This window comes from Elaeis guineensis, chromosome 6 (genome assembly GCF_000442705.2).
Source record: "Elaeis guineensis isolate ETL-2024a chromosome 6, EG11, whole genome shotgun sequence".
NCBI classification, from domain to species: Eukaryota; Viridiplantae; Streptophyta; class Magnoliopsida; order Arecales; family Arecaceae; genus Elaeis; species Elaeis guineensis.
Genome location: NC_025998.2, coordinates 10000059 through 10018286, shown reverse-complemented (window position 1 = coordinate 10018286; position 18228 = coordinate 10000059). Strand labels below are relative to the sequence as shown.

At 42.1% G+C, this 18228-nt stretch overlaps 1 protein-coding gene across 2 annotated transcripts; it reads right to left on the bottom strand.

Moving 5' to 3' along the window:
* Positions 1-7544: 7544 nt before the first annotated feature.
* On the bottom strand, positions 7545-14918 carry LOC105047353 (protein NINJA homolog 1). 2 transcript variants are annotated; one of them, XM_073259137.1, is made up of 3 exons: positions 14697-14918; positions 9305-10520; positions 7545-8328 (listed from the first exon to the last, which is right to left on the bottom strand). In XM_073259137.1, exons 2-3 carry the CDS (start codon positions 10398-10400, stop codon positions 7859-7861), a joined length of 1566 nt encoding a protein of 521 aa, XP_073115238.1. In that variant the 5' UTR covers positions 10401-10520; positions 14697-14918; the 3' UTR covers positions 7545-7858. The 2 variants fall into 2 exon arrangements, with proteins under 2 accessions (XP_073115238.1, XP_073115239.1); XM_073259138.1 differs by lacking the exon at positions 14697-14918 and adding an exon at positions 14303-14642.
* Positions 14919-18228: the final 3310 nt, after the last annotated feature.

Here is an 18228-nt window from a genome sequence, read left to right as displayed (position 1 = left end):
CCTTGAAAGCCCAGGTCTTGGCCGACTTTATTGCGGAGTGCCCGACGACCGACTAAGGATCGGAAGGCGGGAGCCCCGGAGAAGTTGCAATCTTCAAACCTGACCCCGGGTCTACCTGGGTGTTGCACATCGACGGAGCTTCCAACGCTCGAGGGAGCGGGGCCGGGTTCCTGCTCACCAACTCAAAGGGAGTGGTTACCGAGTATGCCCTCCGGTTCGACTTTAAAGCCTCCAATAATCAAGTCGAGTATGAAGCGCTCCTCGCTGGCTTGAGAGTAGTGAAGGAGCTCGGGATCGACAGCCTCAGAGTCTTCTCCGACTCTCAGCGGATCGTGGGGCAAGTTAAAGGTGACTTTGAAGTGTGAGACCCGACCATGGCAAAATATCTCTAGAAGGTGAGAGATCTTGTGACACACCTCAAGTATTTCGAGATCTCCCATATTCTCAGGTCGGAGAACGCTCGGGCTGATGCACTCTCCAGGCTTGCGACATCAGCCTACGATGCCTTGGGTCGGACATTGGTGGAGAGTCTTAAGCAGCCGAGCATTGACAGGACCGAGGAGGTGCTGCAACTAGTAGCCGAACTAAGCTAGATGGATCCGATCATTCGGTATCTGACCGACGGAACCAGCCCTGAAGACCCCACGGAAGCCAAATGACTCCGATGGGTGGCCTCCCAATACGTGATAATAGATGGCCGACTCTACAAAAGGTCGTTCTCCCTTCCCTTGCTCAGGTGCTTGGGACCGACTGACGCGGACTACGCACTCAGAGAAGTGCATGAAGAAATCTACGAAAATCACTTGGGGGGCAAATCCTTGGCCTACAAAGTCCTATGGCAGGGTTACTAATGGCCCACCATGAGAAAAGATGCAGCTGAGTTGGTCCGGAGGTGCGAACCATATCAAAGGTATGCTAACATACAACACCGACCGGCCAACCAAATCACTCCTATTGTCGCCTCATGGCCCTTCGCCCAGTGGGAGATCGACATACTCGGTCCTTTCCCTCCGACATCTGGCCAAAAGAAGTTCATAGTCGTCGCAATCGACTACTTCACTAAGTGGGTGGAAGTCGAACCTCTGGCGCAGATCATCGAGCGAAAGATGGAAGACTTCGTCCAGAAGTCCATCATCTTCAGGTTCGGACTATCGCATACCATTATCACCGACAATGAACGACAATTCGACAACCGAGACTTTTGAGAGTTCTGTGCAAGATTTCATATCACGCACCGACTGACCTCGGTCGGGCACCCACAGTCCAACGGCGAGGTCGAGGTGACCAACTGGACTATTCTGTATGGACTAAAAACCCGACTGAATGAAGCCAAAGGCCTCTGGGTCGAGGAATTGAATTTCGTCCTATGGGCGTACCGAACGACACCCCGTGTCCCGACCGGAGAATCTCCTTTCAGTTTGGCCTATGGGACGGAGGCAATGATCCCGCTCGAGATCAGGCTACTATCGACTAGAGTCGAGCAGTACCAAGAGCCGGGCAACTCTGAGTGTCGGAGAGCTGACTTGGACCTCCTACCCGAACTCCGGTGCGAGGCTCAACTCCGCATGGCTTCCTACCGACAGAGAGTGGCCCGATACTATAACACCAAGGTTAAGACGAAGCTTTTCCGGTTCGGGGACCTGGTCTTAAGAAAGGCCGAAGTTTCGAAGCCTCTAGACCAGGAAAAGTTGGCTCCAAACTGGGAAGGACCCTACAAGATAGCGGACACCTACGGGCTGAGAGCTTACCGACTGGAGACTCTAGAAGGAAGCGCCATTCTCCAGACTTGGAATGCCAACAATCTAAAATTGTACTACCAGTAAACACTGTATGCCCTTGTTCGGAATACAAACTCAACTTTAAAACTTCAGAATTTAGAATCTTAGCCCTCCAACGATGCGTCGGTGCTTGCTAGTAGTACGAACCCCGACGCCACGGCTTGGGCCCAGCATTCCATTGGAAATCTGCGACCCAATCGTCGATGGCGCGTTGGACCCTTGCGACGACCGACATATCTATGTTGGTGGAAGGCCGACGATGGCAATGAAACCTCCCTGAGTTGAAGCCACACCCCTTCCGCAGCCAGCTCCTGAGCTAGGAGACTGGCTAACTTGCCGACTTGGCTCCGGCCAAGAAAGGCAAAATGCCAATGCGACCAACATCGCATTCGCAACATGCCGACCAGGTCACGATCGGTCGAAGGATATTCGGCTTACCACTGTTTACCATACACGCTCGATAAAGAATCGGGCAATAGATGACCGACCTGTCATCAACTAAATACGCTAGACACTATTCAACTACCGAACTCTACAAGGTGATCGGGTCAAAGAGCTACGCCCGAAGGACGGGCGACGCCCAACTCGACGAATATGTCCGACTAAGGTCTGGGCAATGGGCGCTCGACTTAAGCTCTCGACTATCGGGTCATACGACAGTCAGGAGGCCGATCTAAAGTCAGAGCTCGCTCTGCCTTTACCATGGTGTACGCTACCAATTACCCCGACTAGCTACCTGGGATCTTACCGAACATCCTAGCTAGTACGTCGGGCCTACGACTTATACGATTGAAAGCGTTTCGACGAGACATACATGACATATCCCAAGATACATAAAGACGGAGAAAGAGTTGAAGAGATTTTGATTTCATTCAAACTTGAACTAAGTTTACAAAATTGGGCCGAAGCCCGATTACAAGTATACTAAACAAAAATAAAAAGATAGAACAAGCTCTGACTACTCGCCGGAGTCGGCTTCCTCTACTGGGAGAAGTCTGGGGGCGGTCGGCGTATCCGCTCGGGCCGAGGTAGCATCGGGGGTCGGAGCCACCTACCTTCGACAGCCTGGTCTGCGTCGGCCTCCTCCACAGCAATGAGATCTCCCGACGGTGGGTCGGCCACCTCTCCTGCGGTTTGGCCCTCCGACTCCAGGGGAACGATGCTGTCGAGATCGAGCTTCGGGTACAGGCTCTGGATGGCTTCCCGAGTATCCTCATACCCCACTCGGTACGAAAGGAAGCCGCTTTCCAGAAGTTCTTCCTGATATTTGTCGGAACCGCGGAAGTCCTCCATGGCCCGACCTATGGCCTCTCTCGCCGACTCTGCCTCCGCCCTCGCTATGTTTGCGTCGGCTTGAGCGGAGGATAAGTTTTCTTCGGCCTTGGCGAGATTCCCCAAACTTATCCGGAGCTGCTCGCGTTTGGCCTTCAGTTCTTTGACAGAGTCATCCCGCTCGTGTCGCAGCCGACGAACAGTGCGGGACTTTCGCTTGGCGTCCTCGCGAGCCGATTGCAGCTCGGTCCCCAAAGCGGTCAAAGCGCCGGTAAGACGGGAGACCTCCTCGGTGAGGCAGGAGATCTCTTCTTCGAGCCGGGCCTCCCGATCGACCGACTGCTTCAGCTGGTCGACCATTATCGTCTTGTCGGCCTTGGCGGCCATGGCCTTATCTTTCCAGGCCGTCCGGAGATCGCCGAATCTCCGATATCCTGCCTTCAGCTCAGACATGTTATAAATCAGCTGCAAACAACAAGACCAACCATCAGAAAGCCGAACTTGTAGAAAACGACGACAAAAATAAAAAGTGAAGGAGAAGGGCTTACCCGGATCATGGTCGAGTAGAACGATGAAAGCATGTCGGATACCCGTTGATTCTTCATGATCTCATGATCGGCCGGAAGAATAACCGCCTGGCATAGCCTCCTGGCTAGGTCGTGGTTGGCCAAGGCCGACGCTCCTTCGAAAAACGGGGAGTCAGACGATGCACCGCGGCCAGCTGACCTCCTGTCGTCGTCGGGTGCCAACGGGGCCTTTCCTCGTTCGGACACCTAGGCCCTGACATCAGAAATGGAGGGCAGGCTCGAGCCCGATTGGGTCCCTACTGAGGGCGCAGCGGCCGCCGACGCAGGTTGTTCGGGCTCGCCTGCCTCTGCCCGAACGTCTTCTGTCGGCTGAGCGGCCGGTGCATTCTCGACCGTTCCCTCGGACGGGGCTGCTTCCTCGGCCACCCGCTCCTCGGATGGGGCTTCAGTGGGCACTGTCGGCACCAACAGTGCGATGATCGGCTCCCGATCCGACGCCCGTTCAGAGCTGGGCTCCGCTCCCGCCGCCGCCGGCTTGCTTGGCGGTGCTACTTGTGGCCTCTTGGGAGGCCGTGATGGTTCAACTCCATGCGCCGGCCTCTTCCGTGCCGCATGTTGTCGAACATCGGCCTCTGTTAACCTCACCCTCGGCGGCATGTCTGCAATGTCAACAGAGGATCAGCACCAAAAAAAAAAGGAGAGAGGAAAAATAGACCTAGGCAAGGAATCGAGCTGAGACCGGCGTCATACAGGGTTTGTTCGATGATGAGCTCCTTCTGCTTCGGCACCGAGATGTCCTTCAGACGGTGGAAGTCTTCTCGGTCCCCGACCTCCACTCGACTGTTCTCATTTGGTTGGGTTTGAAGGTCCCCCCAGTGGGAAGGGAACCCCCAAGGAACGGAAGAAGAGACAAAGAATAACTGATTCTTCCATCCATGAATCGATGATGGAAGACCAGTGATGAAGGAAAGACCCTTCCGAAGGTTGAAATACCATTATCCTCGGATTTTAGGGTGGGGTCGGAGAACAAAAAAAGCTCGAAAGAGGAAAATACGAGGATTGATCGATAAAAGCCGTCACAACAAAGCAAAGCTGACTACCAGTCGGACTGAGTTCGGCGCCAGCTACGCTGGACACAGCCCATAGTAGTCCAGCACGTTCCGGACAAACTTCGAAACCGAAAAGCGAAGACCGGCCCGGAGGTCCTCGACGTAAAAAGCCACCTGGCCCATGGGTGGGTTATTAACCCGACCATCGGCTCCTGGGGCGAACAGCCAAAACTGCTCCGGGATGCAGTACTGCTCCCGGAGTCGATCGACGTTCGGCCCCGAAAGTGAAGAGACCTTCACCTCCGGGGTCGATCGAGAATCGTCGATCGAGTTCTCCGACCGACTTCCTCGTGGAGAGGTTCTGGCCATGACGCTAGAACCGAAGTCAAAGAAGGAGGAGAAGAAGGAAGAGCTTTTCAAGGAAGCAAGGAGAAAACAAAAGACAACGAAGGCTCCTAGAAAACCCTCTAAGGAAGGACACGGGAACAACTACCTGAGACAAAGGACCGCTCGGCCAGAGTCTGGACAACAGATTTGAAAAGTAGGGTTTTGGATGCAGGTGACCCTGTATATATAGTGCCCCTCGATGACCGGGATGAGAGCACGCCCAACGAAGATCTCCCAAATCATGACATGTGGCAGCATCTGGGCCTTCCCTCGATCCGATGATTCGATGCACCTGCCCCAGATCGGACCACATCGCCTCCATCCGCCTGAACGGATCCGGCCTAATGGCCCCCCGCTACGTGGCAGAAAAGCCGTGGCGGTTCGCGTTCCCGAAGAGACGGCGGAAACGACGGTTCCTATTCCCGATAGGACGCCTGACACCGGTGGGACGTCTGGCGTCTAGCGCCGGACCGATCAACAGTACGGTCGTCAGAGTCAGAGCTTAATGCGATGAATATTCACTCCTTTCGCCCGAAGCCACCGCCCACGCAAGGATGATGGCCAGCACGACATCCGACTCAGGAGTGGGGGGGCAACTGTTGGGATATACGGACCGGTCCCTCTCACGCTGACTCACCATCGGGCCCGCCTAACCGGCGCCCGACTCTACCGACCGACGACCGCCGACACCGACCGACCGAAGGTATGTCGGTCGGGAAGACTCTTTCCGTTTCCGACTGGCTAAACGACAGAGTCTTCTCCGACTCCCGCGACGCGCCATACTGACCATCGGAAGGTCCCTGGGTCTTCACCCGACATCTCACAACCGAATGCCGACGTATGGCCAGTCGGCTCCTCCAAACGCCGTACGACTGTTGAAGGCCGCCGCCCTGACAAAGGTATGCGGCATAGCTGCCCTGAAACATTGTCCTGTCAAGGACACAGATTAATCCCAGCGATTTAACAATCCACGGCGACTCGACAGCCTGTGGCGACTCTGACAGCCTTCGGCGATTTGACAACTCCCTTAGTTGTCTGCGCCATTAATGACGGTACCATGTCGCGCTCTACTATAAAACGAGGAAGGCAATAGTGATGCAGAAGTTCTTTTCGAAGCCCCTGAACTCCTCCTATCTAATTCTCTCTCTCACTGAACTCCCTGATTCTTTTCTACTGTTGTCTAGTCTCTTCTCTGACTTGACCGTCGGAGGATCTCCGTCTGAAGCATCTCCGATCAGTGTGGACTTCTTTTGCAGATGCTCGTTTTCGACGATCAGACGACGAGGAGATTGGCCATAACATATTTGAAGTTGAAACCAATCTGTGCTACAACCCAGACCTAAGCCACAATTCACTAGCTCAATATTGTGGTATAAAGAACCAATTTTCTTGTGAGGTTTGACAGTTTGGCTTCTTTTTGGTATCAGGGTTGAGCCACAACATCTATTATCAGCTTCGAATATAGACGTATCAGGCCTGCGTCCACAGGGACTCATGTCATGACAATTAAAACACCGCTGCCGCTTAAAGAGAAATTCTCTGTGCACCACCCACCGTACAGAAAATCTGATACAGAATATACCATTTCACTCTTTTGAATCACATAATCATTATTTTTTTTTTGATACATATTTAATATTTATAATTTTATTTTTTTATTTAAAATTTTAAATAATAAAAATATATATTTTAAAAATTATGATCATATCACAAAAATTATAATATTTTTTATAAAAAAATAATATTTTTTTTATTAAAAAATTATGACATCTCTTCGCTCTCTTTCAAAGAATTATAATATTTTTTCACAAAAATTATGACATCCTGTGAAAAAATTATGATATCTTATACAGAAAATTATAATTTCAACACAGGATATTATAATATTCGTACAGAATATCATAATTTTTTTCAAAAAAAAATATCATAATTTTTATAAAAAATACCATAATTTTTAAAAAAATAATTTTATCATTCAAAATTTTAAACGAAAAAAATAAAACTATGAAAATTAAATGCACGTTGATAAATAATAATTATGTGATCCAATGAGATAAAATGGTCCGCTTCACGTTAAATTTTTTACACCGCGAATATGAGCATCGTTCTCTTAGGAGGGCCATGGCACTCGAGGTGTCCTCTACAACAGATAAATGCTAAGAATTCATATTGATTGAAGGTGTTATAACGTGAGTCACATGCAACAAGAGACATCAAGGATTTCAAGGTAGATGATGGTCCAAAAAATAAAACATAAACATAAATAAAATCAAGAAGCCATTAGCATGATTTCTCAAAATTCAAAAAATTATAGGCTGCAGTACTTTATTTAACAGTTCCTAGAGAAACAGGACAGGAACTTCAACAAAAGTGTCTCTCCAAGTCTCCGTGAGTGCATTTACATGCACACATAAGCACCAAGAAATGATGGAAGATAAGAAGTCTTTCCCAGAAAATTTGTTCCCACACACCAACACAAGAAGTAGAATAGGGCATGTTGAGAAATAAATTTACACTTCAAAACTCCCAGCGAAAAATAAATTTACACTTCAAAACTCACAGTGAAACAACATCCAGATTGGCAGGTGAGGCTTATAGTGAAATGTACAAAATACATAACTAAGCAGTCAGGGAACAGATGATCCGTGTTTTATAACTATGATATTGCAACTACATGATTACATAAAGTGGATGGATTTCTCCAAATACTGAAAAGAGCAACTAGGAAACTAAAAATGGAGCAAGAAACATGAGATTAGCTTAAAAACGATACCAATTCTCTCGGTAATGTCCTGCTGCATAATTCACCATTACAGATGGATGCAGAAGATTCTGAAAAGCTTGATTAGTTCTGGGCTGAAGCTGCTGGATTGTTAGCAGGAAATGATCCTAAACCTGCATTATTGTCCTGGTTGGATGCATCTGCACTTGCATGTTGAATAAACTCTTCTGGGGTCATGTGAGACCCATGGCAAGCACAGACAATCTTAATTTGGTTTCTGTTGTATTTATACGTAACACCAGAAATGGTTTTCCCATTTGGGCCAGGTGCAGTGGTTGAAACCCATGGTAGTTCTGGATAAGAGCCACATCCTCCAAATTTCACATCTGATGCAAACATACCTGGCCTTATAGCAGATCCTCCATGGGAAAAGATCTCTGCTACAGGTTGGTTTGCTGTTTCCTTTTGCCAGAAGATTGTATTGCTTCCCTTGTCCTCCTCTTCAGCCTGAGAAGAAGAAGATGCACCAGCCTCCCCAATTTGTTTACCACTGCTTTTTCCCAAGTCTGATGATTTTCCCTCATACATAAAAGCTGATGATGAACAATGAGATGTTAGAACTGGAGTTACATTGACATGATACAGAGAAAGACATAGGCTATAATCTTACAATGCGGGATGAATAAAAGGTTTAAGTTCTGGTGGTGAGGATGGGTGATGTTGCTTTTTTTGCTGCTGCTTATTTTTTGCTTGATAAGAACGGGGAAGGGAAGATGAAGGAATGGGGGTTCAAGGTCACCAAATCAACGTATGAAAATGAATATTAGTCCAAAGAATTTTTGTGATTTAAAAAAGGCATCATGATATAAGGAGAAAAAATAGTCAACTTTGTGATTGGTCTTAGTTATTAGTTATTACACCAAATTTCAGTAACTTGGGATGCCACAATGCATACTCTTAAAGTGCAGACTGTCCTTTCCCACACATCAATTGGCATCTGAATTCACATATGACAACATCATGCAAGAATATATGAAGACCTAACATCCTTTCCTTGTAAAAAATAATTAGATGTCTCAGGTTGCACAACATGAGATCGTACATTGCAATGTGTACACCTAAGTTTATATTTCCTAAGTCATGTGCCGTAACTTTCAAGATACTCTCATCTTCAAAAGAAAGGCAAGGCACGGAACAGGCCGTATAAGTGTGTGCTTAAAATTTTCTCAGCTACATGGATCTATAAATGCCTTCACTGTCTTAATATGTCTAGTACTCAAAACTCCCTTCCCAGGCTAAGGAACAATCACTATCAATAATTAACTTGGATATTAGTAGTTTGAAAATTCTTAGATATTATAAGGTGTGCCAATCTGAGCATTTCCAACACTCAAAAGAACTCCAGACATAGATGCAGGAGCCACACCTTTCAATTGTTAATATTCATAATAGATGCTGCATGTAAAAGAACCTCAATGCTTCTAGCATACAAATCAAAATTTAAAAAAGCAATGGCAATTAAAGTATTGCTAATTAGAAAATTATAAGAGTCAAGGAAGATGGATTGACCATGAGAGCTCTTTGCATCACCCTCTGAATGTTGTGAGGCTCCATCAGCATTATCTTTTATGGCAAATGAAGATGCATGCTGAGGCTGAGAACCAAAAGCCCAGGAAGAATTTGTCTCCAAAGTAGGAAGCTGGACTGGTGAGTAACCAAAAGCAAGCTGCAAGTTGCTAGTATTCATTGTTTGGACCACAGACCGTTCACTATTTGCAAGAGGCATCAGTTGCATGACGCATGATGAAGGAAACCTTGTTGCATTAGGCGCACTTGTAATAGTTGGTACCTTCACTGGTGCTGGATAAGGGACAGTCATGACAGTCAATGGTTGAAGAGACAACGGAACCCCATATGCAACTTTCCCAATTTCTTGATTGGAATCATTCCCCAAGAAAGATGACTGTTTCTGCCCTTGAAAGTTCACTCCACTTTGATCATTTAAAACATGTTTATCAGTCACACGTTTATCACTTTTGGAACTGTCCTCATGCTGTGAAACCAACCAAGAGTTTGAGCCTTCTGCTTCTGACTCTGCAACATCCTCATTTTCACCAGAGGAACCATCTTCCGTAGTAACTGAAACATGTGGTTTTTTCAATAAATTAACACCAGTAAGGCCCTTACCATGCACATCACCATGGTCAACTGCCCTTTCATGCTTCTTTTGAAGATTTATCTCCTCAAATGACAATTTACGTTTGCTGCTGCCAGATTTCTCTTCCTCAGCATCAGTTGTTTTGTTGTTTGGAATCCACCGCTCTTGATACCTGGTGAACTGTGCCTGACTGCTATGCACATCATTAGAACCATCTGCCAGAGGGGCAGCATGCTTCCCAAGATCTGTCCAGAACTTCTCATGTGGTAGTGAAACTGGATCAACCTTTTGTTTCCCATTATGGTCTTGGTGGTCTTGGTTCTCAACACTCGTTTGAAAGAAGTTCTTGAATGAGACATCAGAAGCAGTTACATTGCCACCCGACAATTTGGTACTACTACCATTATCTACTTTGGTATCCGATGGAACATCTCTGCTTTTAGATTTCCCTGATGATCCTCCACAAGAAAGGCCCAAGCTTAGCTCAAGCCCATTTTCGTCTTCCATATTTGCAGTAGAACTATATGGTTAGCAGCAAACTTCCTTTTCTGCTTTTCTAGGCCAAGAAATTCTCACAGCATCTGTTATCCGTAGAATAGTTTACATCTTTTAGAATCTAAAAGATCCCTGTAAAGGGGAACAGCAACATCAATAAGGCAAAATATACGAAATCAGAATGGCAAATTCTCAAGTGAAGAAACAAAATAGAAAGCAAAAAGGACAAACATTTGATGATACAAAAGTTGCAGCCTGAAAGAAAAATGATGATTCATCTGGCAATTTTTCATGGTAAACAATAATCACCTAAATGTAAGGGTGCAGAGATTGCACTCGAGTCAAATTTCTCTATGGTGAGGAAAAGGCATGCACAACAAGGAAAATGATGCATGCATTAATAGATGAACCATATTTCTAGTGTAATTTTGACCTCAGTGCCAACCAGTGCAGTTGCCAAAGTCATTGGGCTGTGGTACACAATGACCTGCCTACACCCAGGTGGCTGGGTAAGGAGTAAGCCCCTCCCTTTTCTCAAAAAAGGGAAAAAAAAAATATTGAGCAAATTCTGTCGTAAAGTATTACTAATAACTCAGCACATATTGCACACTAAGAATATTAATATTTAAAAATAGTCAAAGTTACAAAATATTTTAATATACCATAACTACATCTTGAACTCAAAATGTTAATTAGTAAATTGGAAAAATAAGATGATAAACAAATGACAATTAATGATGTTGAAGATACGGAATAAAATGCTAACCAATGCTAAACCAATAAACAGTTGAAACTGCCCTAAAAAATTATAAATAGTTAAATATAATAGAAACTCTAAATAGTAAATCAAATTTAGATACAAGGTGACAATTAAAAAGGAAAATGTAAAAATTAATAAAAGTATGAGAATAAGAATTGTCTTAACATAAAAAATAACAGTGAAATATAAGTTTAAGAATAATTTGTGAATAGTTATATTTTCCTTGACTTTTTCAACTTAGAAAAATCTTTTGAAAATGTTACAATAGTGCTTATCAAATTTAACTAAAACAAAAACAAAAAAAATCCAACAGGAACATATATGAATAGAAGAGTAAATGTAGGGAAATTTATTGGCAGATGCACTTAAAAAAGCAAGAGTATTAAAAACCCAAAAATACTTCTACAAGGAAAAGCAAATAAACAATAAGCTAAACTCTAATACGTTAATTTAGCAAAATATTCTTAAAATGTTTGTCAAGTTTTATGTTAACTTATCTGTGTTCCTGTCTTTTCCCAACCAAAATTTCAACAAAAGTTCCAAAAGCCACAAAAGATTTTTGTAAATAAAAAATATCAGACATATGATTGGAAGTTGGATCATTCATCATGAGTAAGAATTGGAAGGACCAGTTTAGCATGAAACCGAATGTGGCCAAATGGAAGATGATGGAGTTTGAGAGGAAATCAATGGCACCTCATGAATTGCACCACCCCATTAATCACAGTTGCACGATGCCATGATCAGCTGCCAAATTCGCTCTACATCTTACGGCACAAATTTGCATCCCAATGTGATCATGAACTAAATTATTTCCAAATTGAAAAGATTTATGCATCAGTAAAATGGAAAGTTTTTATAAGGTGAGAAAGCTATCTCATCTCATAGAGTACCTGATAGGCATGCAAGCTTTAATATACGGAAATTGATTGTAGTGTTCTTCTTAGCTTGATTGATAAGGAGAGAATGGATTTCAGGATTAAAAAGGAGAAGTATTGGAGCTCCACTCAGTCACGTCATCATTTTCTTGTGCCGACATGACATGAGGATGTGGGTGCAGCTAACAAGAATTCGATGATTTTCAAGGGGATGATCAAATCACAAGTTACTATACCACTTCATTACCACTACAGCAAAAGGAAATGACAGGATGATGAAGTGGAGAAAGGGTGGTAGTGCTTCAGACTTGGATTTGTTTCAAGTTATGTTAAGGATAATAGAACAGTCAACCTTGATCCACACCTAGCATGACCAGTTAATAAGCCAGGACTTTTCCACCTATGCAAGCCCACAGGCTAAACCACATAATTTGACCTCACCTGACTAACCTATAATAATTTATCTATCCCAGTTGGCCCAACCATCTTGACCCAACTTGTATAACTTTTTTCTGTGACTCCTTCTCTCTTACCTCATTCTGTAACTCCTTATTTTTTCCTCTTTTCTTGTAACTACTTTATATCCTTATAAAAGGTAGGTGGCTGCTTTTCCAGCCTGCTTTATCATCATCATTAAAAAAAAAAAAAAAAATCAAGGATAGGAAATGAAGTGAGAAGAAGAAACAGGGAAATCTGTACAAAACCTGTGGAACTCGAGTGATTCCCATGCGGACACACCTTATTCTTTCTTATAGCTAAATCTTATTATGAAATTAGTTGTTGTTTCAGGTTATGCAATTAGAACCATTATTCATGAGCATGGTTACATGGTAAAATTAATCCAAAATTTGTGAACATGAGGTAAATTAGGACTCAACTCTATGGTAAATTAAACAATTAGTATTGAAAGGGATTGGTTACCTTTAGCCTAACTTGATCCAAGCTAATCAGCGGAGTAAAATTCTACTCTAATATGACTGAAAGCCTAATTCAAACTTCGACTCGAACCCAAGCCATTTAAAATCCAAGTCAAAAGATTCAACCTTAACCCAACCTAAAGTGAAAAATCCCTAACTCAAATCCACACCCAAACAAAGTGTGGTCAGGTCAAATTTCTGGGTTAGGTCAATTTTTGTCACTGCTTAGGCAAAGGCACATAGTTTTTTTTCCCTTTAAATGGGAGAGGGCCTCAATCACATGGGAAGCAAAAGAGATGTTGAAGGAAGTCATAGAATGAGCGAATTTTGGAAACATGTGGGACAATGATGGATTTGGAACAAATCAAGCTAAGCTTTTGAGATAGAATGGTAGAAAGAAGTAAGGCTTGGGAGGTACATACTTATTTGGGTTCTTTAGAGCAAATCTAAGATGGGGAAAAAGGAAAAGAGAGAAACATGTGGCGTTGCATAAGTCAGACGAGAAGCATCTATTCATTGGGAGATCTGTTAGCGATGTAGGCAGACATATATATATGTGTGTGACAAAAGAATTGTTACTACAAAGGTTTTCGATCAAAGCTAATGGAAGTCTGAAAGAAAGCTTCACAGATAGAATATTTTCAAAAATTCGAACCTTCTATTCTCTATTATGGTTTTACAAGAATATAAAAAAAGAAAAGGAAAGGAAAGAGGTGCTCTAAACCCTCTAGAAGAAACAGAATGTCAAAGGCCTTCTCTTCTAGCTGTGGATCCTTTTGATACATACTAGGTGTTGGACACAACAGTCCCAAAACTGCTGCACAAATACAAAATACATCTAAAAAGTAGATGTGCTGGGTGGCCAAGAGATCGAGGTATAAAAGAGATGAAATTTAATGAGATATATAACTAAATAATTTACAACCATCAATAAGAGAATTAGAAATTTGAAAACATTCTTTACAGACATTTTGGATGCTGTCGCAAAGATGGTAGACATAGGCTTGCAGTCAATTCCAAACAAAGTCGTTTGCAAATTCAAATGTTATGGTCCAGCGACAAGCTACACAAAATCATTTCTAAACTCTCAACAGGAAGAAAAAGAAATCAATGGGAAAAAAATGCCCGAAATCTGAATACCGCTGCCAATTATTGATAGCGAATAATATACGCCCTATGAACTCTTACATCATCAGCAATTAAACAAATAAATACATGAACTTATAAAGAGAAAAGGTTCCTTTATCCCCCAATAAGCTTCAATAAGAACCAGATATGATTAAACTAATGAGAAATTTCAAATAAAAAACATAACGAGAAGAACAAAAAAAAACACAAAAACCAAAGAGAAGCAATTACCAATAGATCTAACAACCACCGGATCAAGCTTCAAATCAATCAATCCAATAATTTCAGACATCAGATGTTAAGGTTGGCTTCGTGGATCCTACTTCATCATCGATTTCTATACCAGCCAAGACCTTCGAGGGGAAAGAAACATTTAAAAAAAAAAACAAAGAAAGAAATCCCTTCTCCCTGTTTCATCACCACCAAGATCTCCCGGACCTCCTCTTTTCAGACCCCTCAACCTAATTTGCACCGCCCCCAAAACCCCAGAGACGAATCTACTCGCTCGTTAACGGTTAGAATCAATCGACGTCCAACCAGCGATTTTCCCAGCATATAAACGACAATCCAAAAAAAAAAACACAAATTTTTCATCGAAAACCAATAGAAATACATCTCCTCTCACCTGAAGCAACGCCGAGCTGGACACCATAAAAGCTTTAATTTTTCCTTCCTCTCTCATATTTCAAGAAAAGAAGCGAGCAACGTGGCGAGGGAGCAACCAAAGCGGCGTAGGTTAAATTGGCCATGGAGGCACACCAGCTTCCCAGCGTAAATAAACTATAAAAACGAGACCTTTCTTATAATTTTTTCCAAGCTTTTTCCCACCATATTCGATGCCTCTGTAGATCCTTTTTCGTGCTTTTGACTCCGTGGCATGTGGTCACTGTGCGACTTTGTCGTTTTCCACGGTCTATATACGGCCTCCGTATCCGTATTGCATGCACCACCGGAAATGCCACGGTGAATAACACGCCACGCGACCCCTTGTATGTCACCGATTCCGGATTGCGCGCTCTCCACCGTGCATATGCTCCAGGATTTGCCGTGGTTCACTTGCACCTGGTGCATGCCATGGCCCTAATGGAATGTGGACCTTTAAAGTAAATTATAGTATACAATAAAGTAAAAGCCAACGGCCGGATCCCCAGTCCAGGGTTCGGATACGGCCGCTTCCCCTCCGCCGCCGGCGATCAATCGCCGGAGCGGCAGGAGGCGTGGCGCCGCGGGTGATTGGGTGGGAGAGAGCTTACGCTTACGCTAATTACGGGACTCATTCTCGCCGCTTCCACCAAAACCTCAGACGGCGACAACTACTCCCAGATCAGAAACCACCTAACCTGATCCCAGAAGAAAGAAAGTGGAAAATGCGGAGGTTGGAAGAGAGGAGGGATGAGAAATGGGGGAGGCCTGGGAATTCAGATGAGAGAGAGAGAGAGAGAGCGAGCGAGGCATTAACAACTAGATCCATAAATGGAATATTTTACCAGTGCAAATAGATCCGCGTAAGCAATTTCTTGTGAGTTTCATAGCAGGATCCCTTTTGTTATGCGACTAATGTTGTATGACTTTTTATATACACGAAGAAATCTACAATTATATATATATATATATATAATTGTTCGAATTTAAATTCAGATCTAATTAACTTAAAATTAGATAATAAAAATTATATATCGATAATTCAAACTGTTAGATGTGATTTACTATCTTAAAACCGCTAATATATCAAATATCATATAATTTAAAGATTCTAGTCTATACATCAAGTGGTCAAAAAATATATTTAATTCATGTTTATTTAAGCTGATTAATTTTTGACTATATTAATAAAATTAAAAATCTTCAAATCATATAATTTTTTATACAATCAGTTATGAGATAGTAAATCACATTTAACGGCTTGGATGATTAATGTAGGATTTTTATTATAGAGTTTCGATCTGATCGGATCTGAGTCCAAATTCAAATGATCTGATTCTAACATGATTTTCTTTCTCTCTATATATATGTACGTATGTATGTGTATCCAATTTAAGTAGAACATAGGAATGAAGTTGCCCCATATAAATCTTGTCATGCATCATGCATAGTGCATGAAAATCACAATACAAGATTAAAAGGGATCAGTCCACACTTCCTAGTATTGCAAAGAGTTGTTTAATTGATGCTTGCTAATTCTTTTCGGGCAAAAGAAGCTTGTCAATTCTACTTATGAGTCCAAGCAACACAATATCTAAACTTAGCATATGCTTCACGGTTATCTGGCATCTTGGAGGTAACACCCATTTTAAGGTCGGATGTGGTAGGACTGGAGGATTTATGTGGTATACAGTATACACTCTAGGTGCCACGTGCCTAAAGCTATTGGAAACTAATGCATATTTACTGTCTTTTATTTTTGTAAAATGTTATCCTAAACACATGTGAAACTAATGCGTATTTACTGTCCTTTGTTTTTGTAAAATCTGTATCTTGTCCTGTCATTAGTCAAACATGCAATTACCTAACCTGTCTTTTCAATTAGAGGTGTGATTAGAAAAAAAAACATGCACTAACATTAGGATATTATAAAGAATATATATAACAGGCACACCGCTAAAATGCAATCATCACATGTTTATTCCATTAACTTTTTTTCTGCCAACATAATAGTTTATATATATATATATATATATATAAGGATTTTCATAGCTTGATCCAATCAGAGACTCTATCTGTCCCGCCCCACATCAAGATAAGTACAAATCGAGTACATGATAGGCAGTTTTACCACAGCATCAGTCGCGGGGAAGGTGGAATGTAAGCCAAAATCAAATTTGATATATGTAACCAGAATACCATAAATTATTGTAACAAGTGTTTGGTGAATTATCTCCTCTTCAACCACTACCTTCTTAAAAAATGCTTTCTAGTGCTGGTGGGCATGGGATCTTGAGAATATACTTCCAACAACTCTTGGTTAAATATGATATCTTGTGGGCAACGTGGAGATTTGGTCAAGTAGCTCTGGCGATGAAGGCTGGATGACTTAGGGACATGGACAAATTATCAAGATTTGAGTGAAGAAAAACTTCAAAAGGTAACGTGCATATATATGCGGAGATTTCAAGGATATGGCAAGAAAATAGGAAGCTTGGTTAACTGCACCTGAGGCAATGCAAGCCCACTCTTGCTGTTGGAACAATATTTAAAAAATCGGATGTGAAAGAAGAAGACTAATAAAAATTTTTATTATAAAATTGTAAATGAATTATAGAAAACTTAAAAATCAAAAAGATCAAATTCAGAAGCATATTAGATACTGTCTTAAGGTGTATTCTCGTTTCTCATACAAGAATATCTAAAAAAATCATCTCAAAATATGATCAAAATTTTCCATCTGCGAGTACGACCGTGGAAGAAGTTGATGAAGACTCTTTCAGCATTCAAGAAAATAAAGAGAAAAAAAATATTATAATTGAAGAGAGAAAATCATTGAAAAAAGAAGATTCGAATGCTCTTAAATAGCTTATAGGATTAGCTCCCAAAAGGTTTTTTTTTTTTTTTTTTTTATCGTCAACTAATATGACCATTATGACTGTTTATAACCATTGGGGCATTTATTGATCCATTAAGATCTTTAATAAAGAGTCTAATGGTCAAAATATTTTAATGCAAAGTCCAACGATCAAAAAATAAAAATTAAATTAAATACACGTGATCATTGATAATTAAGAACCAAATTGTCAAAAATTAAAATCATTATAATAAAAAAAATTAAAATATTTAAAAGATAAAATTAAAAATAAGATTAAATAAAATATTGAGTTTTTTTTTTTTGAATTTTCTCTGACACTTCTAGACAAAGTATATCATCATTGTATAACCCTTAAGAAGAGAATAGGGGATATTTAAACTCTTGTATGTGCAAGTCATGGTCAAGAAATATATTGATAAATAAATAAAAAAAATAAAGAATCAAGATTTTAAGTCTCATAGGATGAAGATATCCTGGTATCTCCATAGAATAGGACACCCTGTTGTTCCATCCCGTCTGGATAGCCATCTCAATTATGCATCCTGCTAAATATCCACCATCTCTCTTCCATTTTTTTCTCTTTTCTTTCTTTTTTCTTTCTTCTTTTTCTACTTTCTGTTTTTTCCTTTCTTTTCGT

Coding starts and splice junctions, on each gene's coding strand:
- LOC105047353 (XM_073259137.1), bottom strand. CDS start 10,400: ATGGAAGACGAAAATGGGCTTGAGCTAAGCTTGGGCCTTTCTTGTGGA. Junction 8,329..9,304: donor TGATGCAAAGAGCTCTCATG/GTCAATCCATCT, acceptor GTTCATCATCAG/CTTTTATGTATGAGGGAAAA.